Source organism: Rousettus aegyptiacus, unplaced genomic scaffold, assembly GCF_014176215.1.
Source record: "Rousettus aegyptiacus isolate mRouAeg1 unplaced genomic scaffold, mRouAeg1.p scaffold_m13_p_9, whole genome shotgun sequence".
NCBI lineage: Eukaryota > Metazoa > Chordata > Mammalia > Chiroptera > Pteropodidae > Rousettus > Rousettus aegyptiacus.
Window position 1 is genome coordinate 100253613 of NW_023416312.1, and position 25065 is coordinate 100278677.

The following is a 25065-nucleotide window of genomic DNA, read 5'->3' on the forward strand; positions in this document are numbered from 1 at the left end:
ACTTGCTTCAGGGATCATCAGGTCACTCACTCTGTCACAGCCCTGAAGTGAGGGCCCCTCTGACTGAGGCCCAGGACCCCCTTCTCCTTCTCAGGCCCACTCTCTCCCTGGCTGAGATCACAGCCACCACCGCCCCCCCCCCCGGGTCAATCAGCATGCGGGACCTACCAGGTTAGCATCCACCTGAACTCCACCCATGCTCACCTGCTGCCCAATTCCCCTGGGGGCTCCTGGCTGCTCTGCCCCACCCCCACCACCTGGTGGCCCAGGTCACCCCCTGTCCCCAGGCTCCCAGGCCTGGCGGCTGAGCCACATCAGTACACTGTGTTCTCAAGCTCTCTCCTCAGGCACAGACTGACCCCCGGGCCTCCGCCTCAGCTGGAGCAGTGAGCACCCATCAAGTGGGCACACTGGGCACATCGGACAGAGCAGGGACCCAGGTCCCCAGGCTACACTCCTTGCCAGGGCCATTTATGAGTATCTCACAGGTCCAGCCTGACCTCTGACCTCCATATCTGAAATACCCCAGCTCTTCCCAGCCCTCCGCTCCCCGCAGCGTCCAGGCTTGAGCTCTGCTCTCTGGGGCATGGCATCACGTCCTGGCTGGTCTCAACTCCCTTCAGCCTGTTTTCTACTCGGCACCACAGAGATCTCTTTTTCTTCCCCTTTTTCAGAATCTAATGTTATATTTGGAAAATGGAAATGTGTACCATGCAACCAAGATATGTTCCATTTCCCCTAATGAGTAGTAAGAATTCCTTATCATGTAAAACCTGTGACTCTAAATCTTTTAACTTTTATATTGTAAAAAAAAGTGAGGGGGTGCCCAGAGTTTGACCACAAGCCAGCTGACGGCTGGCAGCCTGCCCTGAGTCAGGCCCCAAAGGGACAGGCCCACAGTGGGCCCTGCCATCTGGCAGGGTGGCTGGAGACAGAAGTTCCTTTTTCATCCTTCCAGAGCTGACACAGCCGCCATGCCAGCTGGCCTGGTAACTGGGGCCGATCCTGGCTCGGCAGCTCTGGGGGTCCCCAAATTGCAGTGCAAAATGAGGTTGACGGAGCTGGGTGATTTCTACAGTCACCTGTCCAGACACGACTCGGACAGTGCCCCTCAACAGAATAATAGCTTCTAGTGGCTTCTCCTAGCCTTGCTTGTGGTGTCAGAGCTTGAATCTGAGTCACTGCTAGTCCCTGGGGCTCAGCACGGTAAAGGAAGCACAATGAAGGAAGCGCCTTGGGGGCTGAGGGACTGAGGACAGCGCCCTGCTCGTTGCCCGCTAGGCTGGTGGCGGCGGCAAAACAGACAGGCTGTTATTGTCCAGGCCTCCCGAGGGCCCACCCGTCTGCAGAGGCCCTTCCTCAGCACCGCGGGGGTGATGGCGGTGCTACAGATTTGGATGGAGGAAACAGCACAGCCTGGACACAAGTATGTCTTGCTTTGATGGCCCCGCCCACCTCGATTATCTTTTCCAGGTCCCTGAAGCTATCAGAAAATGCCAGCGTGCTGGCATTACAGTCCGCATGGTGACCGGGGACAATATCAACACAGCTCGGGCTATCGCGGCCAAGTGTGGCATCATCCAGCCTGGGGAGGACTTCCTGTGCCTGGAGGGGAAGGAGTTCAACCGGAGGATCCGCAACGAGAAAGGCGAGGTAGGCCCAGCCCATGTGCCCTCCCACGGCGGGCTGCTTGGCTTCGTCCGAGGTCCTAGCTAGCTGTCCATACTCACCGCCACCATGCTGCTCTGTGCTTCCCGCTCGCAGATAGAACAGGAGCGTCTGGACAAGGTGTGGCCCAAGCTGAGAGTCCTCGCCCGATCGTCTCCCACAGACAAGCACACTCTGGTCAAAGGTAATAGAGTGAGTTCGCTCCTGCTCGCCCCTGCCCCTACGTTTTCCAGAGGGAACTGGACATTACCTGGGTGTGGCCATCACCCCAGCATGTTTTCTGGTCCCATATAACCAAAGCCCAGCTCCCAAATGGGTCTCCAGGGCCCGACAAAGAAGTGGGGTCCTCACCTCCAGACTCTTCACTGCTAGAGATTTGGCTTGTGTCTCAGAGGAAGTCACTGGCCTCCCCGAACCTGTTTATTCATTGGGAAAATAGGCGTAATAATCGAGACCCCTCAAAGGGCTGACATGGCGAAGCTCACCTTCCATTTCTCTGGACTAACATGAATGGAAGATACCAGTTTAGCCTGGCCTCTCATCATAACAGATGGATAAACTGAGGCCCAGGAGAGGGAGGCATTTATCCAAGTCACATGATGCTGGGCCCTTCCCTTCTACCAAGCCACGCCACTCTGTATCATCTCACTGGGTGATGGGCCAGCGTGGGAAGAGGGGGATGGGGCTCCCAGTCAAGGCACAGGAACTTGATCCTGGAGATGACAGGGAGCACAGAGGGCTGGGGGCCATAGGAACAGTCAAAACCTCAGAGGGTTTTCTTACAAAAGTTCCAGGGCCGGTCACACAAGGCCCGATTCTATGTTCCAGGGATTATTGACAGTACCACCGGTGAGCAGCGGCAGGTGGTGGCCGTGACCGGGGATGGCACCAACGATGGGCCAGCCCTCAAAAAGGCAGATGTCGGCTTCGCCATGGTAAGCCACCCATTGCCAGCCTGCCTCACCACGCCAGGCAGGGCCTTGTGTTTCAAGGACATCATCTTTGTGCAAGAAGCTGGGAGTTAGTGTTAAGGCAGTTTGCAGAGTGCCAGAAGTGTCTCTCACATTCTGGGCAATTGGGCCTCCACAGGCTCTGCCAGTTAAGGGACACAGGTGTCATTTGCTTAAACGTATTTTGGTGTGATGATGCCCGAGGTGACAATGGGGACTGGCCGCACTACCGAGGGGCTGGGAGGGGCTTGTCAGTTGTGCACCCACCTTACCCATTGCTAGCCCTTTCTCAGTGGACCTCTGCCCCAGGTGTGAGCAGCAGAGAGTCGCCAAACAAGCTTTTCTTCTGCACTTTTCTGCTGTTGCTTATATGGAGCTAGTTCTTTCTGTAAAACCCTGACCCTGCCAAGCAAGGCGACAGGGTGGACACTGCCCAGGTGGCCAGCCCTGGCATCATGCCCTTCTGCAAGGAGCCGTGCTTGGCTGCTGAAGGCAGAAACCCAGCAAGTCCCTCTCCCCACCCTACTGAGAAGGAGCGCCCTTTACTCTGCCACATTCGATGTGGCCTGCTATGGGCAGGCCAGTCCTCTCCAGAACCCAACACCCAGGGAAGGACTAAGCCCCAGCCCCTGGGCCCTGCGAGTACCAAGCTGTCCCCGTCAGAGCCTTTGAGCAGCAGGAACTGGAGTCCTTTTCCAAACATCCCTGTGTGCGCCAGGAGAACATGTAACTGCTCTGCCAAAGATGTCCCCGTCCAGGACTCAGCAGCTACCTGCTGTAGCATGCTAATGGTGGACAGTAGACCCATTGGCGGCCACATGGTGGTGGCACTCACTTTGTTTATGAGCAAAGCCACGCGACGACCTGCCCTTCCTAGTACAAGGATGTATTGGATGAAATGAGAATTGCTGCCAGCTGGTGGGGAGCCCATTCTGTAATGAAAGGCAGGGAATCAGCCCAGATGGGATGGGAGGTTGATGGGAGATGGGGAAGGGGCCCATGGATACTGCGTGTGTGTCCCCCAGGGCATCGCAGGGACTGATGTAGCCAAGGAGGCCTCGGACATCATCCTGACTGATGACAACTTCACCAGCATTGTCAAGGCGGTCATGTGGGGCCGCAATGTCTATGACAGCATCTCCAAGTTCCTGCAATTCCAGCTGACGGTCAATGTGGTGGCCGTGATCGTGGCCTTCACAGGCGCCTGCATTACTCAGGTGGGCACTGGGGACCACTTTGCTCAAGGAAGACCCATGGGCCCTGCAGGAGGCAGCCAGTCTCCCAGACCCTGCCTGCCCCATATGTCCAACCCCAGTGCAGAGAGCAAAACTCTGGCAGGTGCGCAGGCTGAAAGCTCCCCGCTGAGGGCCCAGTTGGGAGAGCTAAGTGTTTTCGCTGCTGCAGATATATTTTTATTGAGATAAAACTCACATACCAAAAAATTACCATTTTGACAGTGTACAATTCAGTGTCACTTAGTACATTCACGGTGTTCGTCATGCAGTTAGCACCTACCTAGCTCCACAACGTTTCCATCACCCCAAAAGGAAGCCCCATCCCCATTAGCAATCACTTCCCATTCCCCCTCCCCCCACCTCCGCACCCACCAATTCACTGTCTCTACAGAATTGCCCATTCTGGACATTTCACAGAAATAGAATTAAATAATATGTGGGTTTCGTGTCTGGCTCCTTTCACTTAGCGCAATGTTTTTGAGGTCCACGTTCTAGCATGGATTGATACTTCATTCTTTTTGATGGAGAAATCATGTTCCATCACGTATGGCTACAGAACACATGTATCCATTCCTCTGTCCGTGGGTATTTGGACTGTGTGCGCCTTTTGGCTGCTGTGAATAACGCTGTTGTGCACATGCACAACGATGCTTTGTGTGGATCGACGTTTTCACTTCTCCTGGGTCTAGTTCTATGAGTGGAAGTGGTGATTCTGCTGGGAGCTCTATATTTAACCTTTGAAGGAGCCTCTTCTCCTTTTCAATAGTCCAATTCTCCCCATTAGTGACTGTCTGGAATTTGTCATCTTTTCAAAGGTTTTTTTATTGAGATAAAATTCCCATAATATAAATTGTACCATAATAACTATTTTAACCATTTAAAAGTGTACAATTCAATGGATTTTAGTACATTTGCGCTGTTATGCAATCATCACTATCTCATTCCAGAAGTTTCCCAAGTTTTTCATCGCCCCTAGCAATCCCCACTGTCCCCTTCCCCAGACCCCGGCACCCATTCATCTGCTTTCTGTCTCTGCGGATCCATCAGTTCTGGAAGTTTCATAGGAACGGAGTCATACAGTATGTGGTCCTTGGTGTCCGGCTTCTGTGAGTCTGGTTTTTAAACAACTCAGAGGCGATGAGGAGAAGGAAGGTCTGATGCGGCTTCTGCCTCTTCCTCCCCCTTGGGCGTGGCAGACCAGGAGACCACCCATCTCTTTCACAGTCTGAGGCAACTGAGGGGGTTTTCAACCTCCTACTAACAATTTGGATCACACCTTCTAGTTCACTGCCACCAGGTGAGAGAAGAAGGGAGACTGGCAACATTTTAAGAGCAGGAATCAAAAAGCCCAGTGAAAACTCTCTGCTAACCTTAAGAAAACATAGGGATGTCACGTTTTATGGCAAGGTTGGATTTGTTGCATTTTCTCTGGAATGAGATCCAGTGATGTTGACTCCAAGCTGAGTTTCTTCTCAAGAGACGGGGGCTGGTAGGGTTTACAGCCCCACATTGGGGTGACTGCCTCTTTTCCACAGGACTCTCCTCTCAAAGCCGTGCAGATGTTGTGGGTGAACTTGATCATGGACACGTTTGCCTCTCTGGCACTGGCAACAGAGCCGCCCACTGAGTCACTGCTGCTGCGGAAGCCATATGGCCGGGACAAGCCCCTGATATCCCGAACCATGATGAAGAACATCCTGGGCCATGCGGTCTACCAGCTCACCATCATCTTCACACTGCTATTTGTGGGTAGGTCCGCCCTGGGGCCCATTGCACTGTTGTTACCGGACCTACAGGCTCTGACTCCCTCTAGTGGTGGAAGGCACAGATGACCACCTGGGGCCTCAATTTCCAGTGAGGACCCCTAGGCGCTCACCTGCTTGCTGTCTCTCCATGCGTGTGCCCCACCCAGGCATCACAGCCCCTGAGCAGCTGAGAAACTGTCCACTGCTCCTTAGAGCACGTGGCATGCCTCTTCATACACTGAGACCCAGCTCACTCACCCACCTGTCCACTCACCCCACGACTATTTCTCCAGGGGACTTTGCTGGAAGTTGTGGGAGGCAAAGGACCAGGCCACAGGGGAGAGAAGGAGAGAGAAGAAGAGGGAGGAGCGGGGAGAGGGAGGGCATAGAGGAGGGGAAGCAGAGAAGAGAAGGAGGGAGGAGGCGGGGGAAAGAGAAGAAGAAGAGAGAAAGGGAGAAGAGGGAAAGAAGGAAGGAGAGGAAGTATAGGGAGGAGGAGGGAGAGCAGAAAGGGAAATGGAGGGCAGAAGGGAAGGGGGAGGAGGGGGAGGAGACTGAGGAAGGAAGGAGGGGGAGAGCAGGGAAGCAGAGAGAAGGCAGAGGGCGGAGTGTGGACGGCAGAAGGAAATCCCGGTGGGGAGAGTCTGCTCTGAGGTTGCTCAGGACAAAATCCATGGGGCCCCCAGCTACTCGCCGTGCTTGTGGCCCAGACACGGAGGGCACCGAGATCTCTAACAGAGGAGTCCCTAGTTCTCTATCTATGGACTGGTACTGGTACCAGTCTGTGGCCTGTTAGGAACTGGGCCGCACAGCAGGAGGTGAGTGGTGGGCAAGTGAGTGAGACTTCATCGGTATCTGCAGCCGCTCCCCAGCGCCAGCATCAGCGTCTCAGCGCCACCTCAGGTCATCAGGCGTTAGATTCTCATAGGAGCACCGGGCCCCGGGGCCAGAAAGGTTGGGGACCGCTGCTCAAGCACACTGGCTGGTTCTTGGAAGCCTGGCACCAGTGACAGCTATTCTGTCATCCTTGGAGGTGTCTTCTGTATCTGGCAGGATCCATTGAACAGATTCCTTTGTTTATGTCGGGGGTGGGTTTGTTGGTTTGTGTGTTTGTGGTCTCTCCCCTTTACACTGGGGCGCTCTTTATGTGTCCGCCGATCCTGGATGGTGTGCTACCCCGGGTCACCATCACTGTCTTCCAGAGCCTAGTGAGGCTCCGCCTTCAGCACACATTCCTGGCAGCAGATTTAAAGATCAGTGTGCAGGAGTCATGATGGGGGGACCCCAAATATCAGTATCTGGGGAAATTCTAGGGGGCCCTTCTTTGATTTCTTTTGAGCGGAAAGCTCTGATAGCCTGCCCCAGGGCCCAGCCAAGCTGCACTGTCGTAGGGGCAGGGCAGAGGAGTGCCAGACCTTCACCTCTGAGGCCCAGCTCCCAGCCTCAACTGTCACCCCATGGGGTGGGGCACCCCCTTTCAGTCTCCTGACACTGTGTCACTGCATCTGGCTCGAGGCCCTACCCCCTCACACGCCCCTTGGCTTGCAGGGGAACTCTTCTTTGACATCGACAGCGGGAGGAACGCGCCCCTGCACTCGCCGCCCTCGGAGCACTACACCATCATCTTCAACACGTTCGTCATGATGCAGCTTTTCAACGAGGTCAACGCCCGCAAGGTCCATGGTGAACGCAATGTCTTCCACGGCATCTTTGGCAACCCCATCTTCTGCACCATTGTCCTGGGCACCTTTGCAATTCAGGTAGGAGGGGCTGCTACACTCTTGGAAAAGGTGGGGGAGCGAGGAACCACATGCCCCCGCTACTGGCCTCTGCGCACATCACAGCAGGCCTCACCCTGAGTCCATCTGCTGGGGTCCAAAGGGGCTCAGTGGGCCTTCCTCAGAACCGACCTTCTCACAGGTCCCCCAGGTCTGTCGCTGCCATTGCTAGTGCTTGATTCCTTGGTGGGAGGCAACCATAATTCCAGAAGATTCCTTTGGAGATGCCCTGTCCCCAGTGCTGACCTACAGGCCTCTGCCTGCCACAGTGGACAGGCTGGTCAGTCAGCTCTTGGCAGAGGTCAGACATTTGAGCACAGCATAGTAATAGAAAACATTAGCTATAGCGAGTCTCACAAGCCAGAATGCTTTGTTCTTCAGAGTTCTCAGAGGAAGGGGCCTGCCGCACTGTGGGGGACCACCCGGGGAAGCACTTGGATCAGTCAGGGGGCCGAGGGAGAACAGGGAACCGAGGGAAAGAAAGAGCCTTTACTTCCGTTTTGGGGGGAAGAACTCTGAGGCGGGGTGAGCAACCTGAGGACTCACTAGTGTGAGTGATTTCGGGGTGCTGGGGCAGAGGGCTGTACCTGGTTGTCTGGAACCTGGTCCCGGGTAATTAGGGTGACGGACAGTGACGCAGAGTGTGAGAGTCCAGTAACCCAGAAGGTCGTTGGTCTGTATTTAGAATGCTCATCTCTGAGTAGAAGCTTCTTCTCACAAAGGCAACAGTGAGGGAGCAAGAGGCCCAGGCGAGGTGACTCAGGTGTGTCACCAGAGCATCCAAAACAAGACATGTGCAGCATGTGCCTGCAGAGTACATGTTAAAGTATCAGGTTTACAGAACTTGGAATGTGGCTCATTCGCTGAGCCCCAGCAAGAGGCCCATCTGCCTGGGAGAACCAACAGCCCATCTGAGTCTCTGAGCAGGGCGGCAGGGCCAGCTGGAGGGCAGGGTGGGCCCCGAGTGCTAGAGGAGTAACACGGCATCAGTAGCTGTGCCGGCTGGACCCACCTCCTCCCACCCCTGTCCTGCAGATTGTCATCGTCCAGTTTGGTGGAAAGCCCTTCAGCTGCTCCCCCCTGTCCACGGAGCAGTGGCTTTGGTGCCTATTTGTTGGCGTTGGGGAGCTGGTCTGGGGACAGGTGAGTGTCTGCCTTGTCGTCTTTCCCAGTCCTGTCCCCTTCCCATCTGCTCTACAACAGCACCGGTGATAGGCATGACGCTGGGGAATCGTGGGCAGCCCAGGGAACCCTGCCCTGGCTCCCTGTCCCGGAGCCTCACAACCCGTGCCTGGGAAAGCATGCAGCATGTTCAGGTGGGTGGCACCACACGGCAGGGCTCAGACCTGGGACATGCCACAAACCAGGTGCAAGGCCGGAAGTGACAGTGTTAGCAGAAAAAAGGCAAAGGGTCATGGCTGGGATGTCACAGGGCGCCAGCAAAAACACCTTTCTATAATAGGACCCAAAAATCATCTCTTACAACTGAGTACCTTGGAAAATCCCCACATATTTGAAAATAAAAAAATACCCTGCTCAATCTTCCGAGGGGCAAAGAGAAAATCTGAAAGGAAACAAGGAAAAGCTTTGAGCTGATGAAAAGCGAAACTCCAACGCCTCAGGCTCTGTGGGCTACACGGGGGAAGTTCACATCACCCGGGGGCTAAATCAGGAAGAAAGAGGCTGGGTGCCGGGGCTGCTCGGAGCACAGAAGGGGCTGGCCCTGGCCTCTGAGAGCATTTCTCAGGAGGTCTACGACACTGGTGTAGGATGCTGAGTCCAGGGTCCATTTTGTTCCACGTCTTACCTCAGCCCACCACCACAAAGGCCACAGCCCGGGCAGCTTAAACAGCACAGATTATTCTCTCATAGCTCTAAAGGCTGGAAATCCAAGATCAAGCGTATATAGGGCGGGCCCAGGACAGACCAGGCAAGAGCTTCCAGGTCCCCTGCCAGCGGAGTCATGTGGACAGGACAGTTTCTCCCAGCAATGGTGTGTGACAACTCATGGAGTGCTGCCACCAGGGAAGCCCCCTGAGCAGGGGTGTCCAGAGACTTTACTAGGGGTCCGTCCTGTAGGCCTGGAGCAGCCACGTGGCTGACCCTAGTCCCTCAGTCTCCAGTTCCTGCAAGTTGAGCTCCTGCGTGCAGCCCAAGCCCACAGAAAGCACTGTCAGCAGAGACGGCCTGGCAGGGCCCACAGCCTAGGCAAACCAAGACCGTCTCATTAGGCAGGATGTGCCAGGGGCCCAAAGGTCCCTTCCCAGGAGATGGGGGCCAAGGCCACAGCTCCCTCTGGTAAGGTGAATCCCTTAATGCAGTGGTCCCCAACCTTTCTGGCACCGGGGACCAGCACTCCTATGAGAATGTAACGCCTGAGGTCTGAGGTGGAGCTGAGGCGGCGATGCTGGCGCTGGGATCGGCCGCAGATACAGACGACGCTTTGCCAGCTTGCCCACCGTTCACCTCCTGCTGTGTGGCCCAGTTCCTAACAGGCCACGGACTAGTACCGGTCCGCTGCCTGGGGGCTGGGGACCCCTACCTTAACGCACATACTATGCGGGAAGGTTGCATTGACTGCCCCTCTGGCCCTCTAGCTGGCTGGAAGAGAGTACAGAGGAGCCACAGGCATGCACACTGGGGGGCTGCAGGCCCTCCGCCTGGGACCCTGGACTCCAGCCACATCACTGCCCCCTCTCTGGGAAAAGCTGCATGCCCAACTCCCCAGGGACTGCTCTGGGTCTGCTGTTTTTTATTAAACACGGAAAACAATGTCCTCCAGAAGAAATAGCCTGGCTTGCCCTCTGGAGAGTGGCATTTGGCACCAAAAGTGGCCCCAGCATGCAGCCTCACAAACAATGAAAGGATGTCCAGTCCTGCAGAAGGGTGGGGGAGACAGAGACGCTGGCCTCAGCCGGTGTCAGAAGGGGGTGAGCAGTCTCAGTCCCTTCTGGGCCCCAGCAGAGCTCCCACCCTGAAAGGCTCAGCCTTGCTCTGATGGCACCTCTACCTGCTGCCCCTCACCTCTGACCCCCCAGGTCATTGCCACCATTCCCACCAGCCAGCTCAAGTGCCTGAAAGAAGCAGGGCACGGGCCTGGGAAGGATGAGATGACCGACGAGGAGCTGGCCGAGGGGGAGGAAGAGATTGACCACGCCGAGCGGGAGCTCCGCAGAGGCCAGATCCTCTGGTTCCGGGGCCTCAACCGGATCCAGACTCAGGTAAGCCGCCATGCCACGTGACTATTCTAGCTTTCCTGCCTTGAGGGGGTGAAAGCAAGGAAGAGGCAGAGCATGGGCGAGGTGAACCCGAGACTGACAGGGAAACCCTTGGGTCTTGCCGTCACCATAACGAGGGCAGCTGCTAATGTCCATATGCCATCCCAGAACATACCCGCCAGCAATTGTGGCACTGAGATGGCCTGTCCCCGTCACTTCCCTCAGAGCCCAGGTGGCCCTCCCTGTAGTAGGCTGTCTCTCTGGGGTCTCTGTGGAGCTGCTAGGCCTCCCCTTATTTAGTGGGAACTTCCCCAGTTCACAGGAGAGTGACATTCTGGGGATAAGCTAGATGCCCATTTCAAGTAGCTCTTGGCGAGCTCATTGTTTATTGGGTTATGCTGTGAATTCTGTGAAAAGACGACTTTTGGGAAGTGGACTCTGGCTACAAAGTCGGTCCTTACCCTCCAAATATCAGTGCTGCCGTCCTCTATAAAGTCACCCAGCCATGGGCACTTGCCAAAGATTCAGGAGAGCCTGCCTGCCAGAGCCAGCCCTGCTTTCCGCCCCCAACTCTTCTTTGCCAGCCTTCTTTCCAGAATGTTCCATACTTGCTGTCTCTCCACGTTTTTCCTACACACTCGCTTGTGATCTCATCGCAGCCTAGCTTATGCCCTCAGCATCCCAGAGGTTCTTGCCAAGGTCTGCAAGGCGTCCTCCCAGCTCCCGGGGTCTGGCTGTCCCTCCTTCCTTCTTGCTTTGAGGCTTCTTCCGGAAGTGCCACCAGCCCTGCTCTCACTGGTGGCTTCCTACCCCCTCTCCACCTCGCTCTCTGCTCCTCAACCTCGCTTGCCTGGCACCCCTGCTTCCCGCTGAGACATCGGTCCACCCAGCTGTGGCCTTCAAGTGTTGAAATTCCCATGGACTTGGGGGAGCCAGACCTAGTAGGGAAGGAAAGAGGAGCGGATGAGAGCTGCCTCGCCTGTGGGGGATCCTGCCCTCAGCCCCGTTGCATCACCTGAAGCCCAGTTCGTACACCTTCTCCTTTAGGCCTTGCCAACCTGCCCCACTAGGCCCCATGGAAGCTGGTCTCTCCCAGGACAATTCCAATGCCCCTCACTCACCATCTCCTCCTCCACCCAGCCAAAAACCCTGGAGTGCCACACCTGCACCAAGATGCCGCGCAGTCCCACATTGCGCTCAGCCCAGACCACAGGCCCCGCCATCCCGAGCCCACCTTCTCCAAGCCCCCAGCTCCTGAACAATGGCTCCAGAGGCCCAGAGCGGTCCCAGACCCTCTTCCTGTCTCCCTGAACATCTGGTACGTCGATATGGCTCATAGGCTCATTAGCTCAGTTCTGCTTCCTCAAATGCGCGTGTCCAATCCAGTCACCCTCTGCCCCCACCCCATCCTCCTGGCACAGCGACCAGCCTCTCTGCCTGAATTGAGGCTCCCTGCTGCCACCCTAGCCCCCAAAGCCTCCTCTAAGCGTAGCCACCTGGTGACACCAGTCACTTCCTGCCCGTCCAGTCCAAAACCGCCAGCCCCGGGGTCTCACCAGAGGGAAGACAGCATTGTGCACCCGGCGCGGCCTTTCTCCAGAATCTATTTAGGCAACTTCCCAGTGTGGGTCCTCAGCCTGGGGCAGGACCTGAGACCACACATCTCCCCACTGTCTGCCTCCAGCCTGTCGCACATCACCACAGGCTCATCCCAAAAGCGCCCTTCCTTGGTAGCCTGTGCCTGCCCCACTCTGGGTGCGATGCTCCCTCTCAGTGTACACGGCTCACCAGCTGCTCCTGCACAGCCCTGGCGGGGAGGGGGGCGCGACTCATGGGGCTCAGCTTCAGGGCACTCCTCCTCTCTTTCCCAGGCCTCGGCCTCAATTCTGGCCACAGGCTCCCAGCCTCCTACCTACTCTTCCAGCCTGTGCTCAGCTCAGCCCTTCCAGCACCACTCTCCATGCCATCGCTTATGTAGCCTCTGTCCCCATCCTAAGGGTGAAGTCCAGGGTCCAGACCATGGCCTTCAAGCCTCTGACTCTTAGCGTCACCCCAAATACCCTGCACCCCTGTAATCCCTGCTGCCTTTCCGGATGTACGCTCTGCTCACCCGCATCGCTATGCCTCCATGCTGGCCACTGTCTGGCCTCCAGGCCTCCCCAGCTCCCGCCGTGGCCCCTCGGGGCCCCTACTCATCCTGCGGCAGCCCACTCAAAGGCTGCTACCTTGCGAAACCTCACAGACTTCACTCCTTTCTGCCACCGTGGAGCCTTGTGGACCCGAGGCACAAACACCTACAGCAGTTATTTCTCCCCGTGACCAGCCATCTGTGCCCTCGGTCTGGGCCCTGGAATCAGTGAGGAGCAGAATGTCCCAGGGAATTTTCCAAGCCTGCGGAGTCCAGGGCCACCCCCAGAGCTGATGATCCTGTGGGGCTGGGTGATGTGGCACCAAAGAATTCCATGTTTAAGAAACTCCCTAGGGGCCATGGAGAAGTGAGAGGCCAGGTCTCTGGCTCATTCCTCTTGCCATGCTGCACGCCTAAGCCAGTGTGGCCAGGGAAGAATGTCTCAGGTCCAGCAGAACACCAAGCGCCCAGTAGGAGAATGGGAGTAGCCTTTATAGCCAGGCGACCAGGCCTCCCCATTGCCGTCTGACCACTCAGCTATGAGTCCCCACCTATCCACCCTGTCCTGGCCCTGACGGGCTCTTGTCTGTCTATCTTACTTACGAAGCTGGAAGCTGACTTGGGCCTTGGAAGGGGTGGGTGGAGTGTAACGTCACCTTGTTCCCCTGGTCAGCCTATTTCACTTCCAACAATAAGCCTAAGATGGTGAGCCTGGCTTTTGTAGCCGCTGAGACAGCAGCTCCGCCCCAGTCTGAGGCGTCTGGGTGGAGGTCAGTGGTGCCTCGGCCAATGTGTGTCTGTCTTCTGTGTGCCTGTGGGTTCTTGGGCCTGCAACTGCTGCCTGGTTAGTAGAGCAAGTCCCTGAAGTTGGAGTCTTGGAGTTCCAGGCCGTTCCAACTGTCAGCGTCCATGTAGACACTGGCTGGTCAGGTCCTTGCTTTACACTTGAGGAAATGGGGCCTAGAGAGAAGGAACTTATCCAAGGTCATCCAGTATGAGTGTGGGCCAGCAGGGCTTAAGTCTCCATCCCCTCATCCCCCCTAGTGCACTCCATGTCCCCTCCGTAGAGCCACTTATTCCCCAGGAGATCTTGACTTTGTCACACCAGATTCACCATGCTTCTCAACAATGCTGAAGCAATTGGTTAGTTTAGCTCACTTTTTAACAGAGTCTGTTCTTTTCTATTCAAAATACCTCCTTGAAAAACTGAAATAAAGGCCCCCTCCAGGTTGCATGTATACCCCAAGAAAGAGAAACATTCTCCAGGCAGTCGGCCCTAGATTTCTGAATTTTGTGAATCACAGAATTGCTCCCCAGATTTCAGAGGCCAGAAACACTTTTTATGTTGCTAAGTGAAGGCATTTCTAACCCGCTACCTGCTCTCACCATCATTCCATACTAACATATGAATGAACCAGACAGCTAGGTGTCATTCCACAATAAAAGAGAGTCCTCAAAACCCAGAACACGGAGCTTTTCAAAGCGCTCATGACGCGGTCTATTTCACATTCCATTATAAACCCGTAAGAAGCTTCAGCAGCAACTGGGCTTCCGGGGGTGGGGGAATGGGTGACACTTTTGCAGTGTTTTAACTGATACCATCACCCCATCGGGACACCAGCAAAGAGGCCATATCAGAGGCAGGAAAGGCATCTTTCCCTTCCCTTGTCACCTTTGCCACAGTAAGAGTTCCCTCTTAAGACAGACCTGTCTCCATAGCCTTAGAAACATCTGCTCAATCTAGGGAGGAGCTGGTCCCCAAAGAGACGGCAACGTTATGGCTTGAGTCATCTTCCTTCAATGCTTTGAGGCACACTTGGTACTGTGCCAGCCCCCCTTCCCGTGGGTGCACAGTATGCCTCACTCACGGGTCTTGGTCCTGGCCGTGAGGATCCCCTCCCTGCTCAAGAGTGGGATGTGCTGGGCAGAAAGGGCTCTCGGCTGCCAACCGCAGTGCATCCAGAGGTTGAGATGATGGACATGTTCATTTTGGTTGGGGTAGATGGAGTCTGAGCACTCGAGCTGCTTTCTTCCAAGAAGTCTGGCCCCATGCCAGACACTCCATGTAGCTACTACAGGGCTTGGGGGTGTACTGGGGCCCCTTGCCTTGGTCCCAAAGCAGGCAGCCAGTGCACTCTGGGCTCCAGAAATACATACTTGCTTTGCTGCTCACATCATCCAATGAACTATAGAGCACGTTCCAGAAATTAGATCTACCTTGTAAAGCCAAAGATTCCCCCACCCCCATCCCACCGAGGGCACTCCCAAAAGAGGCAGCCAAAAGTGTGTCACACCGGGCTGGCCTCCTAGAATCTAGGCACATGGTTTCACAATGGCGGGACAGTCACTGTGGCCACTTAGCCTGTGGTTCCTTGCGACCCCACACCTGGGTCTGATCCACCCTCTGGCCCCCATCCAGTTCAAGGCAAAGTCAGGAAGTCCAAAGTCACTGCACCTACCCGCGAGTTCCCTCACGTGGTTCTCATTTCCCGAAGACGCACTTCCCTTTTGACTCCTCAGAAGCTCAAAGGGTTGGGGACAAAGCAAAAGCTATATCTGCTACCCGGAGCCCAGGCTCTCTGCTCTCTCTCCTGCCATGCCTGTCGCCTCCTCCCTTTCTTTTTAAATCTGTTCTTCCACTGAGGCTGCCCCTGGGTACCCTTAAATCACTTGGATGAACCGCAGAAAGAGAGTGATTGTCACACCTCCCCGCAGGGCAAGGCAGGCTGGCAGGGTGAGGTGCAGTCTAAAGGAAGGACAGGCCCAGGGAAGGGCCCCAGTGCCCAGGTGGAGCTATCAAGGAGCGCCGCCACAGGGAACCTCATTTCTAATAGGAGCATGTCATATCCCTCAGGTGTGTTGGGGCGGAAAAAATGGTTGAGAACCACTGACCTAGGATAACGAAGTGTTGCCAGACACAGGTACTTATTGACGAGTGGCTTGCCATGGGTATACCGTGAATGCAAATGACTAAATGTTTTCAGTGTGCCGATTTTTAACCACCCACCCTCCCAGTCTTCTGAGCGCTAATCATTTGCTCAGCAAACCCTCTCTTGGTGGATGACACAGAGGCTGGCCTCAGCCATGGCCGCGGCCCTGTCAGAGCACCGTCAGCTCTCAGGGAGCAGGGCGACCTAGATGAGGCTTTGCTGTCAGGATATGTGCTTAGCGTGGCCCCTGTCCTCGCCCAGCCCCACCCCCGTGCTGTAGCCGGGACAACAGTGCAAGCCAAACTTTATCTCATTTTCTCTCCCACAGATGGAGGTAGTGAGTACCTTCAAGAGAAGCGGTTCATTTCAGGGTGCCATGCGCCGGCGGTCTTCGGTCCTCAGCCAGCTCCATGACGTAACCAATCTTTCTACCCCTACTCACGTAATTCTCTCTGCTGCCAATCCCACCAGTGCCGCTGGGAGTGAGTCTTGAGTCCCCTTTTCTCTCATAAATGGCATCTCTGGGGGAGAAAAAGCCTCCCCAACTCTTCCTTCTCTTTTTTCCAGTCTTGCATCCTCCGCTCACCGTGGCTTTTCCGTTCTTTCTTTATTGCCCTGTCCAGTCCTTCCCGCCCAGATGGTGTGTCTCTACAAAGACATATTCTCTTAAGAAATGTACTGAGTCCATGGCACTGCTGGACCTTCTGTCATTTTCTTTGTTTGGTTTTTTAGTTTTCATTTAGCGCTCCTTCTGTCATTGGTTTTGTTTCGTTTTGTTTTTCTCGAAGTTGTCTGCATTTGCCGATGGTTCTTCATGAACTTGGGCCACTTCTGGTGGTGGCCGGTGTCAGGGTGGGGCCTGGGTCGGAGTTTGACGGGGCAGTGAAAGGGAGGCACGGAGGCTCAGGGCCACCTTCCAGGGCCGGGCGGGGTGGGGGTGGTGAGGCAAGTGCCTTTTTGGCATCATGTGCAGCGGAAGAACCTAGCCTATCTACTTGGGACTAAAGCGGCAGCTTCTAGAACTTTCCTTGAGGTGATTTCCAAAGGCAGTAGAGCCGAAGTGAGCTTTAGGAGACTGCTGTCACATGTCACCAGGTGGCTTGGTGGTGGACAGCTGCTCCTGCTCAGATGCTACATGCCCTTGGTCTGAGCCACCGGGTGTTAGAGGTATCCAACGTGTCTCACAAGCTGGAGCCCTCCTCACACCCCGAGCTTGCACTCTGCTTACATTTCCATTTGTTCCCCAGAGACCTTCTCTCTTTCCAAAGAAACCTTGGCATTGGAAGGTCTTAACCCGATCTGATCCGCCTTCTCTCCTCCTTCCTCAGAGAAGCTGGAAGAAATCAATTCCCTTCCATATACTCCAATGAAAAGTTCCCGCCACGTTGGTTACATCTTAAAGAGAACCCAGGGGCTGTCCTAAAGAGGTTGAAACTTCCCTGATTGCTCACATCTTTTCACAAAGACAAAGGGCAAGCCACTAGACCGTGGAACCCGCCAGCCCAGAGAAGGGCGTAGGCCCCCTGCTCCCACCCAGGGCAGCCTGCTTCTCATAACAAACTTGAGATTTCAAAAATTAAACAGTAAACCTTCAAGTATGAGCCCAGAGCCCCTACCGGGATGGTTCGATGCTACCCTCTTTCCTTTCCTTCCAGTGAGACCTGGCAGCTTTCACCTCGGTGAACACACCACTTCCCCACAGACGGGAGTCGTTAACCATGCTGTTTCCCTCGCCAGACCCTGGGATTTTCTTTTGCTTGATTTCGTCTCTTTTCCTTTTTTCTTTTGTCTCGTCTTGTCCTTTTTTCTTTTCTTTTCTTTTAGGAACTGGTGAGAGGTCCCCGGTGGGGGGCATCCCTCTTCTTGCTTAAGCTGTCATTTTAGGCCTCTCTGCCCGATAAGGAAGGGTCCCCGCTGGGCCACCTTGTCCCCTTCAGAAACAGTGTGCATGCACACACACAGACATATGCATGCACACACACACACACACACACACACACACCTCGAAACCACAGGCCACACACACCTCCATCTCCCTTGCACACTCACTGGGCCACAACTACTAGGTGACAGATGTCATAGGTGGGCTGGAAAGCTCTAGCCTTGTCCCATGGGGGCCTTGCTACCACCGTACCCAGAGAGATCTACAGGAAGCTCGCCCACAGTCAGTTAAGAACAGACATGGTGCATAGCCTCCAAGGCACCTCAGCCAGGGCCCAGCTGGTCAACAGCACCTTCCTTCCTAGGTATAAAGGGATAAGAGGGGGTACAGGTTTGTGCAAGGGGCACATGCTGACCTGCTCCTGTTCTTCCCTCCTTGACTTCCTTCCTTCAAGTGTTCCTTTGCCATCTCTCTCTGCATCTCCTGTCTGTCCATCTGCCTATATGTTGACTTGAGAAGAACGCGGCCAACATGGAACCCGCTCCACATGCCCCTAAGACCTTCTCCATAGCTCTGGCCTTGTTCCACTCCAGGGCCAGCCCAGGCCAGCTCTGTGTGCTCCCAGTGAGGCCTGCTAGCTCTTGGCTCCCTCTGAATTCCTTGGGCTTTCTCCCTGGAGGCAGATTCTCTCCTCTCTTTCTCAGCTCCTAGCAGCTTCCTTCCTTCTGCAGCCATCTCTTCCACAGTAGCCCCACCTTCCCACTTCGAGGAGCCCAGCAGGGCACTTCAGGAGGTACTAACTAGTGCCTGGCCAAAAGGAGGGGCATAGTCCCTTCCGCACCACACGCTGCCGAGCAAGGAGCAAGTAGCAGGTACCCAGTGAGAAGCTGAGCACCTTCTGTCTGAGGGCACTGTGTGACAGCAAGGGTGTCCCAATGTCCTGGCTCAAAAGGGCCAGTCTAAAAGTCTCATCCAGTTGAGTAGCAGCACCTCAGAAAGAACCCCATGGTGGAAACAGATGCTGGTTGGAGGACCGGGCAACACCGGGGGACGCGCCTGCTTCCGGAAGCTGCCGACCAAAACTACTTCCTGCCATCATCACCATGTGGCAGATTGGTTTGGAACGCCGAACCAGCCCCCAGTCCAAGCTGCAAGGACCCCAAGAAATCACCAAGCCCACCACCCTCATCAGGGGAAGGCCTGGCAGAGTCGGGGCTAGCCCCAGACCCTCAACCTCCCTTGGAACTTGTCAGAAGGAAGGCAGGGTGCCAGCCATGACAGAGCTCCCAGCCCAGCTGAGAGGCAGCATTGTAGGAGGTGCAGAGGCCACGGATCACAAGGTTTCCTAAGGAAAACCCCAGCTCTTACAGGAAGGTTCCTATCTTCCTTGCCTACTTCCTGGCCAGTCTGTCCCTCATCCTGCATTCTGGGGCAAGTCTCCAGCACACCAGGACCTCCAGGCTGAGGTCACTTCCAGTGAGAACCTCAGGCTCTCCAGGTGGAAGGTGGACAAAGAGCCTGAGGGCCTGAGGGACAGGTGATCTCGTTCACCAGTACAGGCACCAGCACATAGCACCAATGCTGGAAATGTCTAGAGAATGTCCTCAGAGCCAGAGGGAGAGGAGCACCCCCCAGAGGGGTGACCAAGGAGAGCCAGAGAGGCCATGATTCTTGGGGCTCAGTGTGTCCACATTTACATCTGCCTATCCTTTGTAGCTGACCTCTGACCTCCCATGCATGTATATGTCTTTGCCACTTCGGGACTTGGGAGTCCCAGCATGGTCCCCACTCCTTTGGTCGAAGACAATGGCCTCCCAGCTCCATCGTGGCCATTTCATTCTCAGTCCAGGGTGTAGCACCTTCGCCTTCTTGGTCACCACCTCATTTCACGGGACCTCAGCCGTGGCCTTGAGGCCTGCTCATCTCAATAGCTCAGGAAAGAGTGTTCTTTAATAACCATTTTCAGTCTTTTCAAAACCAAGGGGGTACAAAATCCTGTCCCCTCTTGGTATGTCAGTCGCCCCCGTTCCTGCCCCAATCATACTCCCTGGCTGGGTGTCAGCATCCCCAGGGTGTGGCCCAATATGAGTCGCAAGTCCGGGGTGCTGGATGGATGCCTTCAGGTGCAAATGGGGACACACAAACACGCTCCAGCCCCTCCATGGCCACACATTCAAAGCCCGTTCCCCGTTCAAACAGGGAACCAAGCCTGGCCCGACCCTTCCTGCAGCAGTGCTGGGCCTCTGTACTCGAACGTTTACTGTGACAGTGGTTCATGAGAGGACTCCTGGCCCAGTCTGGCAAAAGGGGCAGGAGCCAGTGGTGAATTTGGTCAGCTGTGGCCAGGAGGGCTCCCTTGGGGCTGTTTAGTTCCGATTAACCATGTCAGAACCAGATCACAGCAACTGCTTTATTTTAATTGGCTTTCGCAATGTGAAAACCTTCATCCAACTTGGCAAATCCAGACCAGGTGAGCCCCACGATTTTCTTAGATGCGTCCTTCTAGAGCCTGGAAGTAGAGGGACATGTTCACTACTCGCTCGCAGGACAGCAATACCCATCATTAAGGCAGCCCCAGGGAGGAAGGGACCCTGCAAAGTTAAATCAGTCTTGTTTGTTCCTTTCTCAGGACGTTCACTGATTTAGAGCCAAAGTTATCCACTTGGGATTCTGGGAATAGTGTATTTACATTTTTTCTCAGCTATTTCATGTTGTGCACACTGTCTCAGCAGTAGGAACAGTATCAGCCCTGCCCTGTCTGAGCCTTCCTGCAACCATGGGCCCTACCCCAGGGAAGGGTCTTCCAGGCAATTCCTAAAGCACATGGCATCTGACAGCCTACGGTGGACTCCAGATGCCCTGCTCAGAGCCATCCCCAGTAGGCATTTCCAGGCTAACTCCCAGGGCTGGGAGCCAGGGTCCAGGGAGCTCAGGAGACTTGTTTGAGGCCCTGAAGCTGGATACAACCAGGATAAGAGGCAAAGGCCAACCCCCTGAAAAGTGCAGGACTCACTGTGCCTGGGTCAGCTTAGTGTGATGTCCTCTTGACATTGTCAGCATGAGTCTGGGCTCTTCTGGTCCTGCGCACACAAGCCTGCACACAGGATGGGAGGCGATCTGCACAAAACTCACCAGCCTTTAGCATTTTGGCTTGACAGCATACACAAAGCTGTGTGTTTAATTTGGTTTGGGTTTAATCCCTCAGTGAAAGGGCCAGCTCTGGAGTTTGCTGCCTCTTCTATTGTGGACACATCACCTCACAATCTCTTTGTGTCACTTTCAAGTCATGATTCACGCTCATGCCTACAGGGAGGTTTTGGGACCTGGGAATCCCAAAGTTCCTGGTAAACAGTTCCCATGGCTCTCCCTGGCCGCTGTGCCCAGAATTTGCTCTGAATCCAAAGCCCAGATTCCAGGGGAGGTGACAGGTCCCTTCCTCCCACAGAAGGTTCTGGATTTGTGATTGGTACAGAAAGGCATGCTCACCAAGTGCGTGGGGGCTTTCAGGGAGCAGTAGACAGGGAGGGAAGGAGTAGGACAGAAGAGTTCTGAGTTCTGTGAGCCCCAGCAGTGAGACAGGAGCAGAGGGCAAAGAGCATGACGACCCCCCAGAGCCTGCACGTCCCACAGCACAGAGGAAAAAAGCCCAGAAGGTGTCGGGCAAAGTCTCTGTTGTCACCATTGTCCAGTTGTTCAGGAGCCTTTGCTTTTATTTTTCTCTTCTTTTCTTTTTGTTCTCTTTTTGCATTCCTTTAATGAGGTGGGTATTCCCTCAGTCCTTGGCTTGCTTCCTGGCTTTCACATCCTTTCTCCATCCCAACTCCCACCTGCATTGCAAACTCAAGCGATTGGAGGTCAAAACAAAAACATGGCACCTCCACTTTTAGCCGTGACCTTCAACTCCTCTGCTTGAGCCCCAACCATCCAGTGGTAGCAGGGTCACCTTGCAGAATCTGACACGAGCATCCTTTTGCTTCAGTTTGATGTGCCTGGGGCAGTCCTGTGACTCTGGACATTGCCCCCGCCATCTTCACTAACAGAGCTTGCAGTTGAATTGAAGGCAGGCCAGGACTTACATGCAGGGGCAGGGGCCAGGCAGAAAACACACGCAGAGAAGCAAGCTCACACTAAGTGCAGATGGTCAACAGCCTCCAAAGAGAAGAAAGCAGAGGAAGAGAAATATTAGGAGCATTATTTTGGATAAACGTTATCCGGGAGAGCCTCTTAGAGTATGTGAGCTGAGCTCCAAATAAGGAGAAAAGGTCAGCATCGGATGATCAGCCTCTGCAGGGGCAAGCGCAGGTATAATGGCCCCAAAGGAGACTCAGGATAGCTGGTTAGAGCAAAGTGCATGAAGAGCCGCTGGTTGGGTGAAGCCATGATGGTAGACACATGCTATGTTGTGTGGACTCCCACTTTCAGCACTCACCCACTGAGCCCCTGCTGGGTGCAGGTGTCATGCTGGGTGCTGGGGACATCAGTGAACCAGATAGACAGACCCCTGCCCTCAAGGTCACTATGTTCCAGTGAGAAGAGACAGAGAAGAGAGTAGTGGGATGTGTGAGGTGTTTGAAGGTGAGCCATGTTGGGGAGAAAATGAAGCAGAAGAGGTGCAGAGGGTGCTGAGGGTGCTCCTTGGCCTTCTCCGATGGCCCATTAGCCATCTGAGGGGAGGCGAAGAGCAGCAGGTACACAAGTCTATCATACCAGGATGGGGTGAGCCCCGGCTGCAGACACAGGAGGAGGTGGTGTGGAGATAGATAGTGTATATACAACATCAAGGCAGTCTGTGGGCTATAGGCAGCTTTGAGGCAGTGAGGTCCCCGGGCCCCGTGTGCAAGTTTGGTCTTCCAGGGATGGCGTCTCTTAGAAATGTTTGCCACTTCTCACCAATCCAGTGTCCCAAGAATTGACCGTGCCCTTCGGTGTTGAGTGGCCTGAAAGCAGCCCATCATAAGAACAATGCCAAGCCCTTTATTAACGGCCCAAGATTTGAATGCAGGGAAATGCAACTAGGAGGTGTAAGAGATTCTCAGGATGGCACGAGCCCAACTAAGAGCCCCAACCAGTGGATTGTTTGAGCAGGTGGCCCTGGAACCCCCTGCTGGTGATTGAGCGACTGCTCTGTGCTAGGCTCTGTCAATAGGCATCAAACAGGCAGACAGCCTCTCCCCAGAAGCCAGTGAAAAGACAAATAATAAAGTGAGTCTTTGATTACACCCAGAAGGAGCAACACGAAGCAAACTTTCAGGCCGGAGTAGCAGACACCAGGGAGGGAAAGGCTAGCTGGCTGCCCTTTTCAGGAGAAGACTTTGGGGTTCGGCCAGGTGCAGGGAGTCCTGTGGATGTGTTTGAGCAGAAGCCTGGCTTGATCACGTGACCCAGGTCCAAGTGAGGGGACCAGTTCAGCAAGGGGAAAGGGTGTAATCAGAGTCACCTGATCATTGCTGGCAAAACCACCACAAAGACCAAGGTCAAGGGCAGCAGCATGCAGCTTGCTCTCATTTCTGTGACTTCAGGGGTACGGCCAACAGCTGGCATAGTTACTCCACCACCACCAAGCAGCCACGGTGGATGGCCCCCCACAATGCTGGCACAAGAAAAGACCCAGATAATGGAGCCGTATCTGCCATGGCTACAAAAAGTGCACTCTGTTTCTTGTCTTTAAAAATGTCAAATGATTCTTAATTTCTGTTATCCCTATCTCTGAAGCCGGTTTGAGGAAATTAAGAAACGGAGTACAAACAGTTAGCCATCTGCAATCCAAAAGATGTGGCTTCACCAAATTCAGAGAAAAATCCTAACTGGATTTAAGATATGGAGGTAGAAAATTCTAATTGTGTAGCTCACGTTTTCACACTGATGTAGGAGTGCTGTGCTTGGCTGAGCAATGCCCGGGGTCCAGATGCTAAAGGGTTGAAAGGACTCGTTGTCAACAAGGTGATTCATGGTCTAAATTAGGGAGCAGCAAGCAAATTTCTCCTAAAAAGGGATTTGCTGACCAGGTCTCTGTCCCAAGGACATAACTCTGCCCTTGGATCTCAAAGACAGCCATAGACAATGCATAAACAAATGGGTGTAGATGTATGTCAATAAAATTTAACTTACGAAACCAGTCTGGGGGCCAGAATTAGCCCTTGGCCTACAGTTTGCCTATACATTGTCTAAACCAAGAAAACCAACATCCTATAACTTAGGACCTAGAATGACTTTGGAAATCACGTTGTGTCCACTCAGTCACATAGAGAGGGGCTGGCTTTCCCATCTCAGCACAAGGCTGTCTGGCTCAAGTGGGACCCAGCAAAGGCCTTCCTGTTAACTCTGGCTTCTAGAAGCAGGAAGAAGCCCAGGCTGGGGGGCCAGAAAGTGAGCAAAGATGGGCAGAAACTCTGTGGCTTGTAAGCCCAATGAGACTTGAGCATACGAGTAAATGAAGGTGGAAAGTCACTGGACGGAGGGGTCAGAGGGACAAAGGGGCTAATTCTGGGAGCAGGGTCTGGCAGGAAGTGCAGGGGTCAGAGAGCTACAGTAGCCATGAGCAGGGCATTATGGGAAGCTCCTTCCAGTGGGGTATTATTCTGATTTGAGTTCTGCAGATGCTAATGGGATAGCCAGGGCATAAGGCGTAGAAAAGCCTGAGTGGAGGAGCTAAAAGGAGTTGCCTGGCTTGGAAACTGAAGAGGAGGAAGTGAGCACAGCCTGAGAAAGGCTGGAGAGGCAGGTAGCACCAGACTTCAAGAGGCCTCTGGTGGTAGGAGGCACATAGATGAAAAAGGATCTCGAAGGGAAATGGTGACTCAAACAGATGCATCCAGCTGTTGGTCAAGGGGCTATAAGGAGATACGAGGAACTATTACAGCGGATCAGGGCATCTGAGTGAGCTTCATGGGCGCAAATCAAAAGTGGGGCCACTTTCAGTCCTGCATGCCTCCAGGTGGGGGCCCGGAAAGCTCTCGAGCCTGGAGCTCTGAGGAAGGGCCTGAGCCACAGTGCCTGGTCCTAACCAGATGAGCCCCAGAGCCATGCGCAGGACTAGGGAGTGGACCTCAGAGTGTGGACAGAAAGGAGGAGCGATAGGGCCAGGCCAGGGCTCTGGGGCACCCTGGGACAGGGGAAGGAACAATAGAGGCATGGGACCAAAGTAGCTGGTGAGGTATGAGGAGGGCCAGGCAGGGGGAAATGTCAGGGAAGCCAGGAGAAGTTTCCAGAAAAGGGGACAGTTGGCTGTGTTGAGTGCCCCTGAGGGATCAAATAAGATAGAAACACAGAAATGGCTGCTGGACTCAATGACCAGATGGTTCTGAGCGTGGTGGGTGCTGGCTGTGGCCGGCAGAGCTGGAGGTGGCGGCCAGGGCAGAGGACCCTAGAGAAACCAGGGAAGGAGATCCACTCAAGAAAGGTTGGCAATGCACCCATAGGCTGGGGACTTTCTCTTACCGGTGTTCTTCAGACTTTTCAGTACGAGAAAGTGGGGAGCCCACTCTCCAGCATTCTCCCTTCTTGAAATCATCTTTCTGTTCTATCGAATTGG

The 25065-nt window shown here is 54.5% G+C and overlaps 1 protein-coding gene across 10 annotated transcripts in view; it reads left to right on the forward strand.

Annotated features, from left to right (window-relative positions):
• The window catches only part of ATP2B3 (ATPase plasma membrane Ca2+ transporting 3), a 66901-nt gene that overhangs the window by 38291 nt on the left and 3545 nt on the right, over nucleotides 1–25065 (forward strand). For 5 of the 10 annotated variants that reach the window (XM_036227047.1, XM_036227046.1, XM_036227049.1 and 2 more), the window contains 9 exons: nucleotides 1474–1653; nucleotides 1765–1852; nucleotides 2497–2603; nucleotides 3644–3835; nucleotides 5389–5602; nucleotides 7147–7358; nucleotides 8412–8519; nucleotides 10415–10597; nucleotides 15981–16067. In XM_036227047.1, the coding sequence (XP_036082940.1) occupies nucleotides 1474–1653; nucleotides 1765–1852; nucleotides 2497–2603; nucleotides 3644–3835; nucleotides 5389–5602; nucleotides 7147–7358; nucleotides 8412–8519; nucleotides 10415–10597; nucleotides 15981–16067 (1371 nt within the window). Of the gene's footprint in view, nucleotides 1–1473; nucleotides 1654–1764; nucleotides 1853–2496; nucleotides 2604–3643; nucleotides 3836–5388; nucleotides 5603–7146; nucleotides 7359–8411; nucleotides 8520–10414; nucleotides 10598–15576; nucleotides 15644–15980; nucleotides 16367–25065 lie in introns of those variants that run through there. The other 5 variants (XM_016133052.2, XM_036227052.1, XM_036227050.1 and 2 more) reach the window with 3 other exon arrangements.